Consider the following 18085-nt stretch of genomic DNA (forward strand, 5'->3'; position numbering starts at 1 on the left):
TGTGGCTCAACCCGGAGGAGCAGTGGCCAGTAAACACCAGGTCTCTGGTTCTAAATCATGGAGGTCCTGCCCATGGGATCCAGATACATATGCCCCAGACATACAGTTTGGGGAGGTAGACCATACCAAAGAACAGCAGGCACTCCCAGATCCCAAGAACAGGTTAATTACTGGTGATCTGAGGCTTTATATTCTATTCTTAGTCTAATGCTTATTCTATGATTAAGTGCGTTTTTGCACGAAATGCGTGAGGCTATTTTTGCACCTTATGTTTCTGTAATAAAGCATAATTTTCCTTTACAAATGCCTGTTCCTGGAATCTGCGAGTTCTGCCTGTTCTTTGGGACGCATCAGAAAGAGGCATGGGTGATTCTGAGTGTGGCTTAAAAAGTATAGAGTTGGAATGTTGGGAGATAAAAATTGTCATGGAATTATGGGAATGAGGGACAGAACTAGGGGTTGTCACATATCAAGAGTTCAACATTTGGGGGGGAGCACATAATTCTACTCTCTTTTCTAATTCCGGCACAGCTGTTGTTGATGGTGCGGGAGAGGTGGTGAGTGGGGTATGGCGTAGAGGTCTCCAAGTTGAGAAGTTGGCGAGTTGCGGTAGTGGTGACGGCTAGGACTTAAGGTAGCCATACATAGTAAGATTCGCTCATTTGGTAAGGTCGCCAAATAAGCAAATCCTCTCCCAATATGCTTTGGGTGGGCCATATTGTGCTAATGAGATCGTTTGGCCCTAGGGGCAAACGATTATGTTACAATGATGGGGAAATTAAAAGTCAGAGCACGGACTACAGCAATAAGCCAATGTGGCCCTTATTCCGACAAAAAAAATCAAGCTGCCCGCAGGACATCTAGCCAGAAATCAGTTAGGGAAGCCTTCCGGGGGGCCCCATACACAGGCAGATAAGTTGCAGAATTCATCTAAAGGACCTAAATCAAGCTTAAATCTGTCTATGTATGGCCCCCTTTAGGCAACCATAGGTTTTGGGCCATCGCTGACAGGAATTGCTTGTTGTAGTCCAACAGTAGCTGGAAGACTACAATTTGGGCAACAAAGATGATGTTGCACCCTGTCTGCAACCTATTAATGCTGTTGCTGCGTCCCTGTCAAACCTATAAACATGGGGAGGATTGATAGCCCTGGGGGAACCCCACTTCTAGGATTGCAACCTCTTCTGTCCCATATTTTTATTTTACTTGCCTAGTAATCCCTATTGCATTGTAAGGAAGGGGTTACTATGTGTAGCTTGTATAACCCTTGCCAAGCTGTACACACATACATGCACACACACACATAGTCTGCAATGTATAAAGTGGAATTATTACAAGATGTTCCTTGTAGGTTTTCAGAAACCCTTACATGTACGGTGTCCTTATTAGGACATTATCAAGTGTCAGGATCAAGCATGGCATTCACACGGAAAGCTGCATTAGGCTAAAGGTACATACAACATCTTCACCATCACAAAACCCCAATACTGCTCCAAACTGCCACTGATTGCTGTAAGGGACTTCCAACTGTTACTGTAGACAGGGAATGAAATTTTAAAGGAAAACTATACTGCCAAAATGAATACTTAACCAACAGAGAGTTTATATCACATTAAGTGGCCTATTAAAGAATTTTACCAAATTGATATATATATTAGTAAATATTGCCCTTTTACATCCTTTCCCTTGAGCCACCATTTTGTGGGCTGTGTGCTCCCTCAGAGATCAGCTGACAGGAAATAATGCAGCTCTGACTGTTACAGGAAGTAGTGTGGGAGCAAAAGATGGAACTCTGTCCATTAATTGGCTGATGCAACCTAACATGTATGTGTGCCTTGGCTTGTTTGTGTGCACTGTGAATCATATGATCCCAGGGGGCGGACCTTAGTACTTAAAATGGCAATTTTCTATTTAGGATTACCCAATGGCACATACTACAAAAAAAGTATATTTTTTATGAAAATGATTTATTTAGATGATGCAGAGTTTTATATATAAGATGTTTTATATGATATATTGTACATTGTTCAGGGAGTATAGTTTTCCTTTAAAAAGAGGTATCCTGGTGCCTATAAATCCACTGGTTGGAGACCAGGGGTCGGGTAGTTTATAAAGTCACGGATGCAGTAGTAGCCTTATAAAGGTTTGTGGCATCATTATTAATATTTTCTTCAATTGTTACTTCTCCACCTTAACCCAATATGGTTCAGCATTACACAGGCGCCCCCTGCTGCCTTCCCCAAGTTATGGCTCTGCGGAAACTGACACCATTCTGTACTCCATTGCCGTTGTCTCCAACTCCCATTATTGTTGTCTGTTTAACATATTCTAATGTATAAAAAGCCTGTAGTCACACTGACACAATCTGGCTTTGCTGTAAATGGGACACGTACTCACTTGCAGAATATCATTTAAAATTGCAGAACTTTGCAATACATGAATATTGTTTATTTTCTTTTTTCTCTAATAATAGTCATAGTTTGACACTGCTAATATCCTAAAGGCATAACAAGAGTGCCTACTACTGTTCAGTAATGGACAGATGGCTACTGATGCAGAAAGCATCTCTTGCAGCTTCTCTGCTCGATTCTATTGCTCAGTGGGCATCAGTAATTTAAGCTGGCCATATACCTATCGATCGTTTGGAGAGGTTACCAAATGAGCAGATCTTTCCCCAACATGCTCACCTTGAGCTGAACAATACAGGGATGATCCGATCCTTTGGCTCTTAGGCCCATGATTGGATCATATTGGCCACCGATGTTCCTGATGGGAAAATCAAACCTGCCCAACTGATATCTGCTGAATGTCTTAAGGTGGCCATACACGTTAAAATCCGCTCTACCTACGGGTGGGCGATATCGGGTGAATTTAGGCTAATTCGGTCATTTGGCACTGGGGCCAAACAGTCAAATTAGAGCGCCGGTAATAGGCACAGTCCCCGATCCGACTAAATTTTTTAACCTGCCTGATCGAGATCTGGTTGATTTCAGGCCAGATGTTGGTCGGCAGACCCATCGTTTGTGCCCCTACACGGTCTGATAAGGTCTAAGGGACCCATATCTGCAGCTACAATCACCCCGTGTATGGGGACCTTTAGCTGCAAAACCCAGTCCATATTATTTACTGACATGCAAACCAATCAGGTTTATTTTCCTCATTCTATCCACGCTTCATGGATGAAAGTTAATTTCTGATTGGCTGCTGTGAATTCTGCACTGATGTCGACTTGCCAAGTGTTATAAATAAGCCTCCCTATCAGCTTTTGAGATTCCATTTGGCATGTCGGAATCTTTGTTTCCTCTCTTTTTCACCCTCCATGCACTTGGTGGCTTCTGGTAACCGCAATGAGTTTTTTTATTTTTTATAACGGGATGGGGGGGCGGCAAAACAATCTGATCTAAAATTAACCAGCCTTCCCACAGAGCAATCTCCCATTTGTACTAGAGGAAATGATTCAGTGCATTTGGATGCAATGTATGCCAAGTCTGAGGCACGTTCCTATATAAGGACTCTAGGGTGCAAAGGAGGGGGGCAGAGGACCTGACAGGCTCCTCCTGTCAAGATCAGAGGTTTCAGCTTCTTTGGGAAGCACTGTACCATCTACACAGCTGCGGGCAGGGGGTCTCACTCCTCCCCCCCCCCCCCGGGGAGTTTCCACTCTACAGGCGGAAGCTGAGGGATCCTTTATCCATCAAGGAGGTATCAGATGTGGGGGTCATGGCCCCATCACTGAACCTATTTTATCTGTTCTGTGTCACCAACCTCTCTGCACCAACTCTGTTAGTATCTAGATTGTGGCACCAAACTTCTGCCTGTAGCTGCTGCACCATCAGTCACCCACTCTGCACGCTTGTACCGCTCCCTGCCTGTACTACCTTACATGTAAGTATATGGCGTCTGCTACCTGCACCCCTAAACTCACCTCTCCGCCACTATAGCTGCCTCTCTGCCTGCTCGAATCTTTACCAGTCCTTTAGCTGTGCATTATTACACTATGTGTTCTGCCTGCTTTCATCCCATAATGGCACACAGAAAGGGGCATTTACAGGGACCCCAGATGCAAGAACACTAAGGGGTGCAAAAGTGCTATGTTTTCTATATACAGGGGGCCCACAAGGGGGTTGTCATGGGCCAGCAATGCATGCGAAATTGAGGCTGACCATTAGAAAAATTTAGAGGGGGCCCACAAAGTTACACCACTGCCTGTCTGTATCACCTCCCACAGGGAAGGTAGTTAATAGAAGGCTTCATTATGGCCTGCATCCTAAATGGCATGTCTGAATGACGTGCAAGTTATGGGATGAGTAGGGGGGGCAGGATGCCTCCCGCCACTGTTGTAGAAACAAATCTCCCCCCATGGAAACAGTGCTGCCTGCATTAGCCAGTGTTCTGGAGTGGTTGGTGGGGGGGGGGGGCTCCTAAATTGAGTGCACCCTGCTCTGCACTAGATGTATGATCAGTGGAGATCAAATTGTCACAGCCCATCTGTCACTGCTCCTAATGCTATTGAATGATAGGCACCCTACTGGACGACATGGAGCAGTGTGGCGGGTCACCTGTCATTGCTCCGAGTGTGGCAGTGCCATGACTGATAGTAGAACTATACAATCACTGTATCTGTATGTAAGAAGCACTATGTGTCTCTACAGATACTCCACTCCCTATACCTGTATCTCTGCAGCCATTCCTGTCTTAGCTATCTTAGCTATTCCAACTGTACCCCTGTAAAGCAAATAGGGCAATGCCAAAACAGGAGCAAAATATGGTTCAGTTCTACTGTCCCACAGCAACCAATAAGATATTTACTTTCTAACAGCAGGTGGCTGCTTGCCTCTTTTATTAAATGGGATCCCCACCCAAAATGCTTTTTGCATTATAGAAATACAATTTTTAGCAACATGCAGATATGTAATTACAATCTGACACTGGTTTTAAAGTTATTTGTAAATTTAAATGCTGTTTAATTGGGTATCTGTCTGGCTGTCTGTAGTCTCTGCACTTCTGACTCCTGAAACCATGTAGCAGAAGCCAGAGGATTAACAAACCTGGAGGAAAACAGACTTCTGCAACCTTGTGTCAAAACCTGAGAGCAGAAAGGGGTAAACAAATACAGCTATTTTAGTCTAATGCCAGATGGGGCTAATTATTGGTCTGTGGATAAACCCAGGCTGAGAATCAGCCCCTACTCTGGCATAAGCCTTTCCCTGTTCCTCCACCTAGAGCCACTGTGTCAGCCTGAGTGCAGGCACGCAGAGTGGATTTTGGTGCTGAAATGCATACTCACATGTTTTGGTGACAAAATCCACTCCATGTGTCTGCATCTGGGCTAAAGTAATAGCTCTGGGTGCAGCACAGGGAAAGACTGATGCCAGTGTAGGGGCATTTACCTGCAGCCCTGTCTGGCATTAGCCTTATTTACCTTTCTCCAGTGCCCCCTTCAGATGTAGACTCTACAGTTTGCAATTTTTTCCCCATAATTTGAGTGTCATTGCGGACTAGCGCACCTTTGCATTCCTCACAATTGCAGCCAATGCCCCAAAACAAATGCAATTGTGGGTGTACTTTTTAACAAACGGGGCAGAATTGTATACAGGGTTAGTCAGAGTGAGATTTGCATCATTTCTGGTGTTAAAATCATGTTTGCACGTCATTTATTGATTTGCTGTGCTTATTGGCACTGCACTGGTAACCTTTGAATTATCAACACCTTGAAGGTGGTGGTAGTTCCAGGGTTTCCCTGTATTAATAAGTGCATGCAGGACAGGACTGGCAATCTGTGCTTTCTAGTAAATAACAGAGGGGCTGCTGTAAGATGCCATAGACAGTCACTATTTATTGGGCTGGGGGGGCTGTTTGGGCCTCTGTGTACTTGAAATGCCAGGGGCTATTTTGAAAGGGGAAAGAAAATGAAAATACTTTTTTCCTGGTTTGGTGCCTTTTATTTTTCTAAAAAGGAGCTCCAGCCCTTGGAAACAAAATAATAATTGGTATGACTGGGGTGTGCCTGATATTTTCTCACCCCCACACAGACACAGTGACAGTAGTGCTGACCCTGATGCAGCAATTTTTGGGTCAGGAAAATCTACTATGTGCATTTTCAAGTAATGCAGCAATTGCACCAGCAGCGCCAGTGCCATTTTCCAGCAATTTGTCCCTGCCCATACTGCCCTGAATCAACTTACGTTTGCACAGTGCACCAGTCACACTATTCAGTGCCATAACTAGAAGGTCACTAAGGGTGTGTATTTGCACCCCTTAGTGCTCTTGCACGTCTCTCCATGATTACACCTATACCAGCCATTCTACCTGTATTCAACTGTTTGTAAGATGACAGCAGCCATTCTACCACTCATCCTACCTGCAACACTTGACTGGACAACTACCGGTATTTATGCCTGGAAAAACTCTTTCTGTGGCTTACAATATGTATATGACCTGTAAGCCTTCATCTGTTATATCTGTAATGTACACCATGTGCACATTATAAATATTTGTAATGTTTTTAGAATGACGTTGCTACCAATGTGAATTAGTGCATGGGGAAGGCATACTAAGAGGCGACTGTGCCGGAAATAATTATTTTCATTAAGAAAAATTCCAGTTGAGAACAATTGTGGCAGAGATTTCCCAGCTCATGGGGGCAATATTGCTGGGAGTGAAGGGGGTAGAGCCACAGAGTATTTCTTCTGAGATGGGGGAACAATTTATCCAAACATATAAGGGGTTATTTACAAGGCTGAACATAGGTATGATGCCACCCAAGGCACCAGAGCTAAATGCACCCCTCAGTTGCGGAAGTGACCACTGCCTATGGTCGCCCTCTATCCCCCCAGCTCGGCCATCAGATTTCAATTTGTGCCCACAATATTAGGGCAGAATCCAAGCATCATTAGCGGGTATGCAGCAAGGTGGCATTGTAAGATTTGAATATTTGGGATCTTTCACGAAATGCCTATCCTAGGGCCAAAGGATCAAATTACAAGGACGGAGATAGGAGTGAGAACCACATCAATTATCCAAAAGACGTTTGGACATATATCAGTTGGGTAGGGCCATCAGGGTTCCCCATAAATTGGCAGATAAGCTGCTGAATTGGTCTGTAGAACTCGGTTAAATCTGCCAGTGTATGGGCATAGGGAAGATGCCAAGATGTCCATAGCTAAATTACAGCTCAATTTGGACACCAAGCACAGGATCATTAGATTCTACCACAGCCAATCATTCTAAATATTCTTGGTATGGCATCACTGATATCATGGGAACTCCCTCACTGATATGATCCCCTCGCCTTTCCCTAGTTTATAATGTACTGGAGCAGAGTAACCTGTATCTATATTAGATAGAGCCACAATCAGCAATGTAGGCACCAGCAAGGCCTCAGTTTCTATGTACCTACATAATGTTCAATTAGCAGCAGGAAATCTTTTTGAAAGAATGGCTGGCTACAACTTGCTGCTGGGTTCTGAGGTGCAGAATATTACAGTAAGTGCCAAGTACATTTAAAGACTTCACTATAGGCAAGTGTGCCAAGGGAAAATAAAGCAAAACTTCATAGCAGTGTAGGTTTATTTCTGTTTTAGAGAAGCCTACCTTTTAATATCAGCAATGGGGGGCTAAGCCCTTTCGATGCAATCCATTACCGTCTAGTATAAGTGGAGCTTTAGCTTATTTAGCTTCACTTGAACTGATACGTCTCAAGCTCCTCTTTCACAGGTTGTCAAACTATATGGGTGCATAAAGTCCATCATTTCTGGGTTGGACAAAATACCACATCCTCCACAAAAGATTTGGCTGTACACCGATCCAAATTTGACCCCGAATTTGAGTCCTTCAGGCATGGGGTGAGGGTAAAAATCCGAGACAGGACTCTATGGAGCGGGAATAGAGACTGGACATGCAGAAGTAGACAGGACTGAGACAGGACTTAGACAGGACCAAGGCAAGAGGAATGGGAGCTAGGGGCAAGCCACAGCTGCAACAAACCTAAGGAAAACACCAAGTTCTGATATTTCTTTATGTTGACATAACAATCCATTTATACTTTATTTTAGATATATCTAGAAAAGGATGGTACAACAGGCTGCAATACTCTTTCCACACTATACATCCTAGACAGCTGCCTTTATTTTTGGGAATCTTTTTTTCTGCATTCTAAGACCCAAAAATGTCCCGAGATGGAAAATACAGCAGCTCTGAACAGGCGCCTTTCATGGAAGAATGGAAAGCACGAAGGGAGAGAATGAGACTACGCTCTTCTTCCTCCAGCCTTGTGGGGAGTGTGTCCATAGATGCCAGTTACCCCCATCATGTCAGGGAGCAACAGGCAGAGCCTCAGAACTTGCATGTTACCAAGGAGAAGGGCACAGAAGCAGAAGGAAGAAGGCCTGTAGAAAACACAGCTCGTACTTACGTGACTGTAGAAAATTCCATACATGATTCCACTGTCTCTAAAAACAAAGAGAAGAAAGGAAGTGGGGAAAAGAAACACCGTACCCAAATTGAGAAGAGGAAATTGAGAGAAAAGAGGAGGCCTACAGGAGTAGCCTATTTAACTCAATTAGAAGTGAGTTTTATTCTACAGTATTTGTCTGTCTGTCTGCCTGCCTATCACTGTTTCCTACTGCTCTACCATAGCCCTGGAAAATGGGCCCTACCAACTAAAATAAATGCTTGTTTATATAGAAAACACCCCAAATCTGCCTGCCCATGCCTCATTACACTATTTCCCAATATACCAAACCCCACCAACCGTCAGGGTTGGCAATGTCCATCCTCTTCATTAACCTTGAAACAGGATAAGTGCTTGTGCTCATAATGACCTTAACACAGAAAGAAATCGTCAGCGCTCGGTCTAACCCACGCTGTAGCGTTGACCAGCTGCTAGAAACACACTATTGTGCCAGCGCTCGGTCTAACCCACGCTGTAGTGTTGACTAGCTGCTAGAAACACTCTTGTGCCAGCGCTCGGTCTAACCCACGCTGTAGCATTGACTAGCTGCTAGAAACACCCTTGTGCCAGCGCTCGGTCTAACCCACGCTGTAGTGTTGACTAGCTGCTAGAAACACTCTTGTGCCAGCGCTCGGTCTAACCCACGCTGTAGTGTTGACTAGCTGCTAGAAACACTCTTGTGCCAGCGCTCGGTCTAACCCACGCTGTAGTGTTGACTAGCTGCTAGAAACACTCTTGTGCCAGCGCTCGGTCTAACCCACGCTGTAGTGTTGACTAGCTGCTAGAAACACTCTTGTGCCAGCGCTCGGTCTAACCCACGCTGTAGTGTTGACTAGCTGCTAGAAACACTCTTGTGCCAGCGCTCGGTCTAACCCACGCTGTAGTGTTGACTAGCTGCTAGAAACACTCTTGTGCCAGCGCTCGGTCTAACCCACGCTGTAGTGTTGACTAGCTGCTAGAAACACTCTTGTGCCAGCGCTCGGTCTAACCCAAAAAGCCATTATTTATACACAAAGAGAAAGAAAGTTTGCCAGCGCTTAGTTTGTCTTTAAAAATAATTTTTCCAAAAAATGAGGTGTTAGTACCACACTTTGGCCAAAATATGTAAGCTCACGTGCCACGTCAAGGCCCCTCATTGTACGTGAGTCCTACACTGTCTAATGACTTTGAGTCTGTGATGCAATTAAAATAAAGTCCCCCAGCAAACAATGTGACTGAGTAGTAAGACCTATTGCACCTACCTTTAGCTCAAAAAGGCTCTAGTGAAAAAGCAGGGAGCTTTTAAGCCCCAGCTCATTAGCACACACATGAAAGTGATTCATTGGTTTAAAGGCTACATAGCAGCTAGAAGCAAAATTTGGCTAAAATTTGTACACAGAAAGAAATCGCCAGCGCTCGGTCTAACCCACGCTGTAGCGTTGACCAGCTGCTAGAAACACAATATTGTGCCAGCGCCAGCTTGCCCCGACCAAGCACCCACCTCTCCCACTTTTTGGTCCTAAGCAGCACAGGCTGCCATTTGGGGGGAGAAAGATGGGAGTCTCAGGTGCCCTGTAGCAGTGGGGGCTTGGACAGACAAAACAGCCTGATTTGTGGACCCTAAAAGGGCCAAGGCTTACAGGAAAGATGGGCAGGGTTTAGGTGTAATGGGGTGAGGATGGGGCAGATTATGGGCATAGTCAGGCATGTTCCATTTGGATGAGCATTTTTTATGTGCTACTAAGTAGTACAAAACCCCACCATTTTTGATGGTGGCCCTGCTTGTTGTCCTGGAAACCATATCAGCCATTTGACCAACCCTTCAATACAATAAAAAACTGAAAGTTGTAAACCATCCCTACATAGTTACATTGTTACATAGTTACATAGTTACATAAGGTTGATGAAAAAAGACCAGAGTCTGTCAAGTTCAACCCTTCCAAGTAAACCCAGCACACACAACCTATACTTACCAATCTATACACTCACATACATAAACTATATATACAACCAGTAATACTAGCCAATAGCCTTGGATATTCTGCTTGTTCAAAAACTCATCTAGGCCCCTCTTATAGGCATTAACAGAATCTGCCATTACCCCATCACTAGGAAGGGCATTCCCCAACCTCACTGCCCTCACCATGAAAAACCCCCTACGCTGCTTCAAATGGAAGGTCCGTTCCTCTAATCTAATGGGGAGGCCTCTGGTGCGTTGATCGCTTTTATGGGAAAACACAACACCCCCCATCTGCCTATAATCCTCTCTAATGTACTTGTACAGAGTAATCATGTCCCCTCGCAAGCGCCTCTTTTCCAGAGAAAACAACCCCAACCTCGACAGTCTCACCTCATAGCTTAAATCTTCCATCCCCTTTACCAGTTTAGTTGCAGTCTCTGCACTCTCTCCAGCTCATTAATATCCTTCTTAAGGACTGGAGCCCATACAACTTGCATGGGATTCACAAGAATGCACACGTGAAATAGTGCACAGTGCACAGTGGCTGCAGGCGCAGACCTATGGTTGTAAGGCTTTAACTATGGCATTTCTTCTGGGGTTCGACATGAGAGCTTTATATTTACAATTTCTTTGTCTCACCAAGGATGCTGACGAGAGCCCGGATCATGTAGGAGTGCAGGATGGACAAAAGGCAGAAGTCCCTAATCAGGTGAGAATAGTGACTGACTGGAAGAAGGCAGAACTAAAGGGGACATAAACCTTCCTTAAAACACTCTATTTTGTGTCCCCTAAAGATGACCATATGCAGGCTGATAAAAGAAGGTTATTGGATTGTGTATAGGGCCCCCCATATCTGGCCCAACATTGGCCAGTCAATCATTGATGTGGCGACTGGCAAAATAGGGCTCAGATCTGCTCTCCACATAAACAGAACTTGGCCACCTTTACTCCCCAAATTAGGCCCAAGCCTACATCTTCCCTACATCTGCTTGTGGGGTCCAGTAACTGCTAGCGACGCCCCAAAAGTCTGTATATTCATTATATTCATGACTACCATTCTTTTTGATTGTGCCTTAATATATTACAGGAGCTGAAGAAGTCCCAAGGAGTTAACCAAAACAGGTATGCATGTAGTTCCTGCCGTGTTATAGATATTGACAACTGGAAACCCATCACTTATCTTTTAGATACTATTCTATGACTATTTCTGCTGTAAAACACTAATGTTACACCATCACTTGCCTCCATTCTTTCCTTGCAATGGCAATTTAATGTACAATATCCCAGAACAAATGACAATGTAAATGGAATGCCATTTTATTTATTATAATGTCACCAGAACCCACTGGCAGGATACAGACAGCGCCCTGTATACTTTTAATACCCCAGACAAGGCCCCCTTATGAAGATAAAGATCCAGACAATCATAGATGTGTGCCTCGGCACTGAGACAGTGTGCCAAAAAGTGTATTGATGAAAGTATCTTTTTGGGTAGAAAGGTTTGTGTGGGATCTCTGGTCACATATTTAGGGCCCAGTTCAATTTAGGGGGCACCTCAACCCCTCTAGCACTTCTGCCACTGAAATAAATGTATTTTATTGCATTTTATATAAACTACATTTGTGGGTTGTGCAAGTCATTGAGCAGCCGATTCCCCTTTCAGGGCACATTCATGTCCGGAGTCTCCTTATCAAGACGGCAGGCAGAAGACAGGACAGGCCTTGGCAGAGGAGCTACAGAAGGTAATGTCAGGAGCATTGGAAGGTATGGTTTGGTCGCTTGTGGGGAGTTCATTCTCCGGAGAGATTTTGAACAGCTGACATTTGATCTAATGTAGCAAAAGTCAGCTCTCCTGCAGCCAAGAGAATTGCCAGTAATGTGTCCCAAGCAATAACTCGACTTATCTGGGCCCTATTTGTATTGAACAGGAAGTGGCGGGGAAGCAGCAGGACAATCACAACCTCACCGTGCAACTAAAAGACAAAGAGGCAACACTGACCCTTCTGCAGATGGAGATGAAGACTGTGACTCGAGTAAGAAACATACACAATATTAAAGGGATACTTGATCTGAATACTGGGACAGCAGTAATGGGGAGGATAGTGGGAAGTTTAAAGGGACACTAATACTTTTTTGAAAACCTTATATACCGTATATACATTATATATAGAAACGAGTTGCTGGAAAGCTGCACACCGTAAGAACAAGATAATACCTGGGTGCTCGTGTAGGAGGTGTAGATACTTAGGCAGAGGCGGGCCAAGCCGACCGGGCGCCCTAGGCAACCTGGTCAGCCAACTCCGCCCACCTCCTGCACAGGGGGCGGGGCGATTAGATCGGTCATTGCCTCCGCTGCTAATGACAAGCGGCGGAGGCAATGACAAAGTAGCACTAGGGGTAGGCAGGAGAGGCTCCTGCCTGGCGCCCCTCCATCGTTGCGCCCTAGGCAGCTGCCTCTTCTGCCTACCCCTAGTTCCGGCCCTGTACTCAGGGTAGGATTGACAGCACACGCAGGGTTTTCATATGAAGAATCACAAAGGGATAGATGAATAAATGTGAGGCTTTATTCAGTCCGACGTTTCAGTTCCTATCTGGAACTTTCACTGTCCCTGATGAAAGTTCCAGATAGGAACTGAAACGTCGGACTGAATAAAGCCTCACATTTATTCATCTATACATTATATATATATATATATACAGTGGTGTGAAAAACTATTTGCCCCCTTCCTGATTTCTTATTCTTTTGCATGTTTGTCACACAAAATGTTTCTGATCATCAAACACATTTAACTATTAGTCAATGATAACCCAAGTAAACACAAAATGCAGTTTTTAAATGAGGGTTTTTATTATTTAGGGAGAAAAAAAATCCAAACCTACATGGCCCTGTGTGAAAAAGTAATTGCCCCCTGAACCTAATAACTGGTTGGGCCACCCTTAGCAGCAATAACTGCAATCAAGCGTTTGCGATAACTTGCAACGAGTCTTTTACAGCGCTCTGGAGGAATTTTGGCCCACTCATCTTTGCAGAATTGTTGTAATTCAGCTTTATTTGAGGGTTTTCTAGCATGAACCGCCTTTTTAAGGTCATGCCACAACATCTCAATAGGATTCAGGTCAGGACTTTGACTAGGCCACTCCAAAGTCTTCATTTAGTTTTTCTTCAGCCATTCAGAGGTGGATTTGCTGGTGTGTTTTGGGTCATTGTCCTGCTGCAGCACCCAAGATCGCTTCAGCTTGAGTTGACGAACAGATGGCCGGACATTCTCCTTCAGGATTTTTTGGTAGACAGTAGAATTCATGGTTCCATCTATCACAGCAAGCCTTCCAGGTCCTGAAGCAGCAAAACAACCCCAGACCATCACACTACCACCACCATATTTTACTGTTGGTATGATGTTCTTTTTCTGAAATGCTGTGTTACTTTTACGCCAGATGTAACGGGACACGCACCTTCCAAAAAGTTCAACTTTTGTCTCGTCGGTCCACAAGGTATTTTCCCAAAAGTCTTGGCAATCATTCAGATGTTTTTTAGCAAAATTGAGACGAGCCGAAAATGTTCTTTTTGCTTAAAAGTGGTTTGCGCCTTGGAAATCTGCCATGCAGGCCGTTTTTGCCCAGTCTCTTTCTTATGGTGGAGTCGTGAACACTGACCTTAATTGAGGCAAGTGAGGCCTGCAGTTCTTTAGATGTTGTCCTGGGGTCTTTTGTGGCCTCTCGGATGAGTTGTCTCTGCGCTCTTGGGCTAATTTTGGTCGGCCGGCCACTCCTGGGAAGGTTCACCACTGTTCCATGTTTTTGCCATTTGTGGATAATGGCTCTCACTGTGGTTCGCTGGAGTCCCAAAGCTTTAGAAATGGCTTTATAACCTTTACCAAACTGATAGATCTCAATTACTTTTGTTCTCATTTGTTCCTGAATTTCTTTGGATCTTGGCATGATGTCTAGCTTTTGAGGTGCTTTTGGGCTACTTCTCTGTGTCAGGTAGCTCCTATTTAAGTGATTTCTTGATTGAAACAGGTGTGGCAGTAATCAGGCCTGGGGGTGACTACAGAAATTGATATTGAAATTGAAAATTGAAATTGATAAACCACAGTTAAGTTATTTTTTAACAAGGGGGGCAATCACTTTTTCACACAGGGCCATGTAGATTTGGAGTTTTTTTTCTCCCTTAATAACGTAAACCTTCATTTAAAAACTGCATTTTGTGTGCAATGATGTTATCTTTGACTAATAGTTAACGGTTTTTGATGAGCAGAAACATTTAAGTGTGACAAACATGCGAAAGAATAAGAAATCAGGAAGGGGGCAAATAGTTTTTCACACCACTGTATATATATCTTGAGAAAGGTCCTAATATGTGACCGAAACATGGATCTTTCACATTAGAATTCATTTGATTTTTTGAAGTCCTGTAGTGCTGAGTTCAAGATTTCCTCCATATTTAAAAGGTGGAATTCCTTCCAGAATCATAAATTTCAATTGGTCTGCATTATGGCCCATACCCAAAAAAATGTTTAGAAACTGGCAGCTTAGTATTCCCCAGATTAATAGAGGACTTCTGTTCACAAGGGCAAGTCAATGCATATATCACATATTTTGAGATACAGGTATGGTGTCCCCATAATTGTACTGTATAATGCGTACCAGGGTGCGCAAACTCCTTTCCTTTAATTGCATTGTAACACTGTGAGCAACCAGAGCAGGTTAATTATGTTGTCAGTGCCTGTTTTAAGCTTTATAATGGAAGGATACACCTGCAGCTTGTCATTGCTTGTTTGAGCTCGATAAAGGAAACGTGGCTGGATGCTCTATGCTATGCAGGTTATTGTACGATGCGTTTTATTATTATGGACTCCTGGATTCTTACTGAAAACACTCTCATTTCCCTTTTATCTCCTGCACCTAAGCTAAAAAAGATACAAACTTAATTAAAAAGTAGCTTTTGGCAGAGAGCCCAGAAATCTTAACAAGGTTCACTTGCACTTAGATACATTGTTTCTCACACTTAATTAAATAAGTGGGCTTTTGGCAGGGAGCCCAGAAAGCAGATTCGAACTGGGGGGGTGCAGGGCGCTTCTAGATAATAAAACTTACCTGCAGCACATGGGGGGTGAGAGACCGGTGGATCATGGGAGCGCCCTGGGGAGGATTGGATCTGGGCCACCGGGGCTCAGCCGGTTTTCCTCGGTACCCCGGTGGAACAGTCCAACGCTGACAATTGTAACAAGACAATTGCCAATTGTAACTAATAAGCTAAACAGGTCTCTTGGGGGAACTGAGACTTGCAGCACAAATTTCACCTTCATTAACAAAACTGTAATAACACATAAAATGACCCCAAAATGTGGTTGCAAAAGTGGGCGTGGTCAAAAATTTCCCCCCGTTTCTTTTTAACCCTCTTTCCATTTTTCAAATGTTGGGTATGCTTTATGATATTGAGTGCCCCCTATTCTTGTCTAATATATATATATAAGTAAAAAAGATTCCTAGCATGATTAAAAAGCTGTAGTTTTCTTTTCTTAAAAGTGGGTGGGCTTGTCTACACCGTAGCTTGGGTGTCATTAAAGGAACTTGCATCTAAAGCCGTTCCTTGCATTTCAGCATAGTTGTGCTGGGTGTTGCTGTTTCAGTCCCTCCTCCTCTTGTGAATTGCACGCAGTGCATCATTTACGCATGGACCTGGACTGGTGGAGCCCAAAAAGGCTGCGGCCCACTGGGTTTTTCCCAGTGTCCTGCTGCCCCACTCCGACCCTGCCTGGATTAACTGATGCAGAGACGTTTAGCTTAGAAAGTCGGGCACAGACACCAAAGTATTCATCTTGGATCACTAATTATGAGTCCTATTTCCTAGAAAATGAAAAAAGCTGAGGATGAGAATAAGAGGTTAAAAGAAGAAAACCAAATGCTGCTGAAAGTGATGACCAAGCTGAGCTAAAGAAAACAGCACTTTTCCATTTCTGGAACAAAATGACACTGCTGCCACCATGATGCACCAAGACACACAACCGAATGGAATCGGCAAAGAGGATATAAAGGTTCTTGATCTGAGAGATGCGGAACATCATGGGGTTCTATTGTTGTGCCCAGTCACAAGAATAAAATAGAGGCACTGATTTGTAGTCATAAAACACACACAGGCATATATATATGTATATTTTAGTTATGAGCAGTGAGTTTGGAAGTATGGGAGAAAGAGGGAAGGTAGAAAACACATTACTGTCCACTGTTTACTGAGGAGCTTGACAAATTCAACTATTCAACTTGTATTTCCAGTAAGAGACTATAGATGGCGCTCTAATATAAAGAAGGGAAAAATAGAAATTAGAATTATGTGTACACAATCATCTGTTTCATTCATTCGTTAATAAAATATTATGAACCACTCTGCAGAAATGAAAAACTACAGCGGAATGTAAATGACAGCCATACAGACAATCTAAAACCACGACACTTAAATTGGTGGTGGCTGAGGTTATGGATATTGGCCATGGGGCCCTCACTCCTTAGGTCATATTAATTAATCTGACATGATGATCCATGATGCACATTAAACATGAAGGGTGCAGCTGAATTTGTGGGTGCTTTTGCTTTCTTGCTATCCTTGTAACTACAAAGCAGCTTGGCTTCTCTCATTTAGTGGTCACATTTGCTCTTTGTGGCAGAGATTTGTAGATTGTGCAAATAATATGCTTTATAATTAAAAACAAAAGAGATACACAAGTCTGTAGGTCCCCCACATGTTTATATACTGCAGCTGTTTTGGTGCTTTGCAACACATAATATTAATGCATTTTGGGTTTCATCACTGTTGCTATATTTCACTTAATGTGTTTTTCTTATGTTGGTAAGTGCCATAAAGCAGAGATCTCTGTGCCACATATCTGTCTGATTTCCTTAATACCAGTAGCTATTATGTATATAAAGGCCCCCCTAAATAAAGCTAGAGCTTTGTTGTGTTCCTTGCTTCTTTCTTCCTTTATAATTATTATTCTTTGTAACTGGCTGAAATGGCCTTAGTTACTGAGTATCTCATTGGCCTCTGTGCAAACCAGAACTCAGTATAGAAGCTATGTAAAGATTATGTATTAGGTGGGTATACTCCCTAGTAGTTGTCAGTGAAATGCAGGGATCCCCTACCTTTTTAACCCCTGGGCCACACTCATGTAAAAAGTGTAAAAAGGAGGTTCTGCTTGGAGTAAAACTGTGTCTTTGTTCTTCCAAAACTTGCCAAGCCAAAGATTTAAAAATGGGCACCTAATTTGAGGCCACTGGGAGCAACATCTAAGGGATTGGTGAGCAACCGCTGGTTGAGGATCACTGCTGTAGTGCAAAATATCCCATAACTGTAGGTCTCCATTGTTCCAGACTTCTGTTGTGCTAGAATGAATCCTTTAGATATTGCTCTATTGTTTGTTCCATGGTTGTTCTCAAATACCCGATGAACCAGTTTTCTTAGGAGATATAACTATTGGAGTGTGAAAGAGCACGTAGCAAGTAGAGTTGCCACCTGGCCAGTATGAGATAAAGATATAGAAAGACTGGTATTTTTTACAGAAAAGTTGGCAACCCTAGCTACATGGATAAAGTCAAAGAAGAGCAATCTATTTAACTCTGTTGCTAACTCCATAGTAATGGTCAACTAATTTTAAGAGGTCTAGAGGCTTGCTTGGATACTTATTGGAGTTCTATGC

General features: G+C 43.5%; 1 protein-coding gene across 2 annotated transcripts; it reads left to right on the plus strand.

The window, feature by feature from the left end:
- Window positions 1–3557: 3557 nt before the first annotated feature.
- Window positions 3558–17352, plus strand: LOC100487884 (PRKC apoptosis WT1 regulator protein). 2 transcript variants are annotated; one of them, XM_031900557.1, is made up of 7 exons: window positions 3558–3885; window positions 8055–8566; window positions 11035–11100; window positions 11479–11513; window positions 12055–12133; window positions 12320–12424; window positions 16246–17352. In XM_031900557.1, the coding sequence occupies exons 2-7, from the start codon at window positions 8168–8170 to the stop codon at window positions 16327–16329; spliced, it is 768 nt and encodes a 255-aa protein (XP_031756417.1). In that variant the 5' UTR covers window positions 3558–3885; window positions 8055–8167; the 3' UTR covers window positions 16330–17352. The 2 variants fall into 2 exon arrangements, with proteins under 2 accessions (XP_031756417.1, XP_004913478.1); XM_004913421.4 differs by having other exon boundaries at window positions 3558–3702.
- Window positions 17353–18085: the final 733 nt, after the last annotated feature.

The sequence above is a fragment of the Xenopus tropicalis genome, chromosome 4 (genome assembly GCF_000004195.4).
Source record: "Xenopus tropicalis strain Nigerian chromosome 4, UCB_Xtro_10.0, whole genome shotgun sequence".
Lineage (NCBI taxonomy): Eukaryota > Metazoa > Chordata > Amphibia > Anura > Pipidae > Xenopus > Xenopus tropicalis.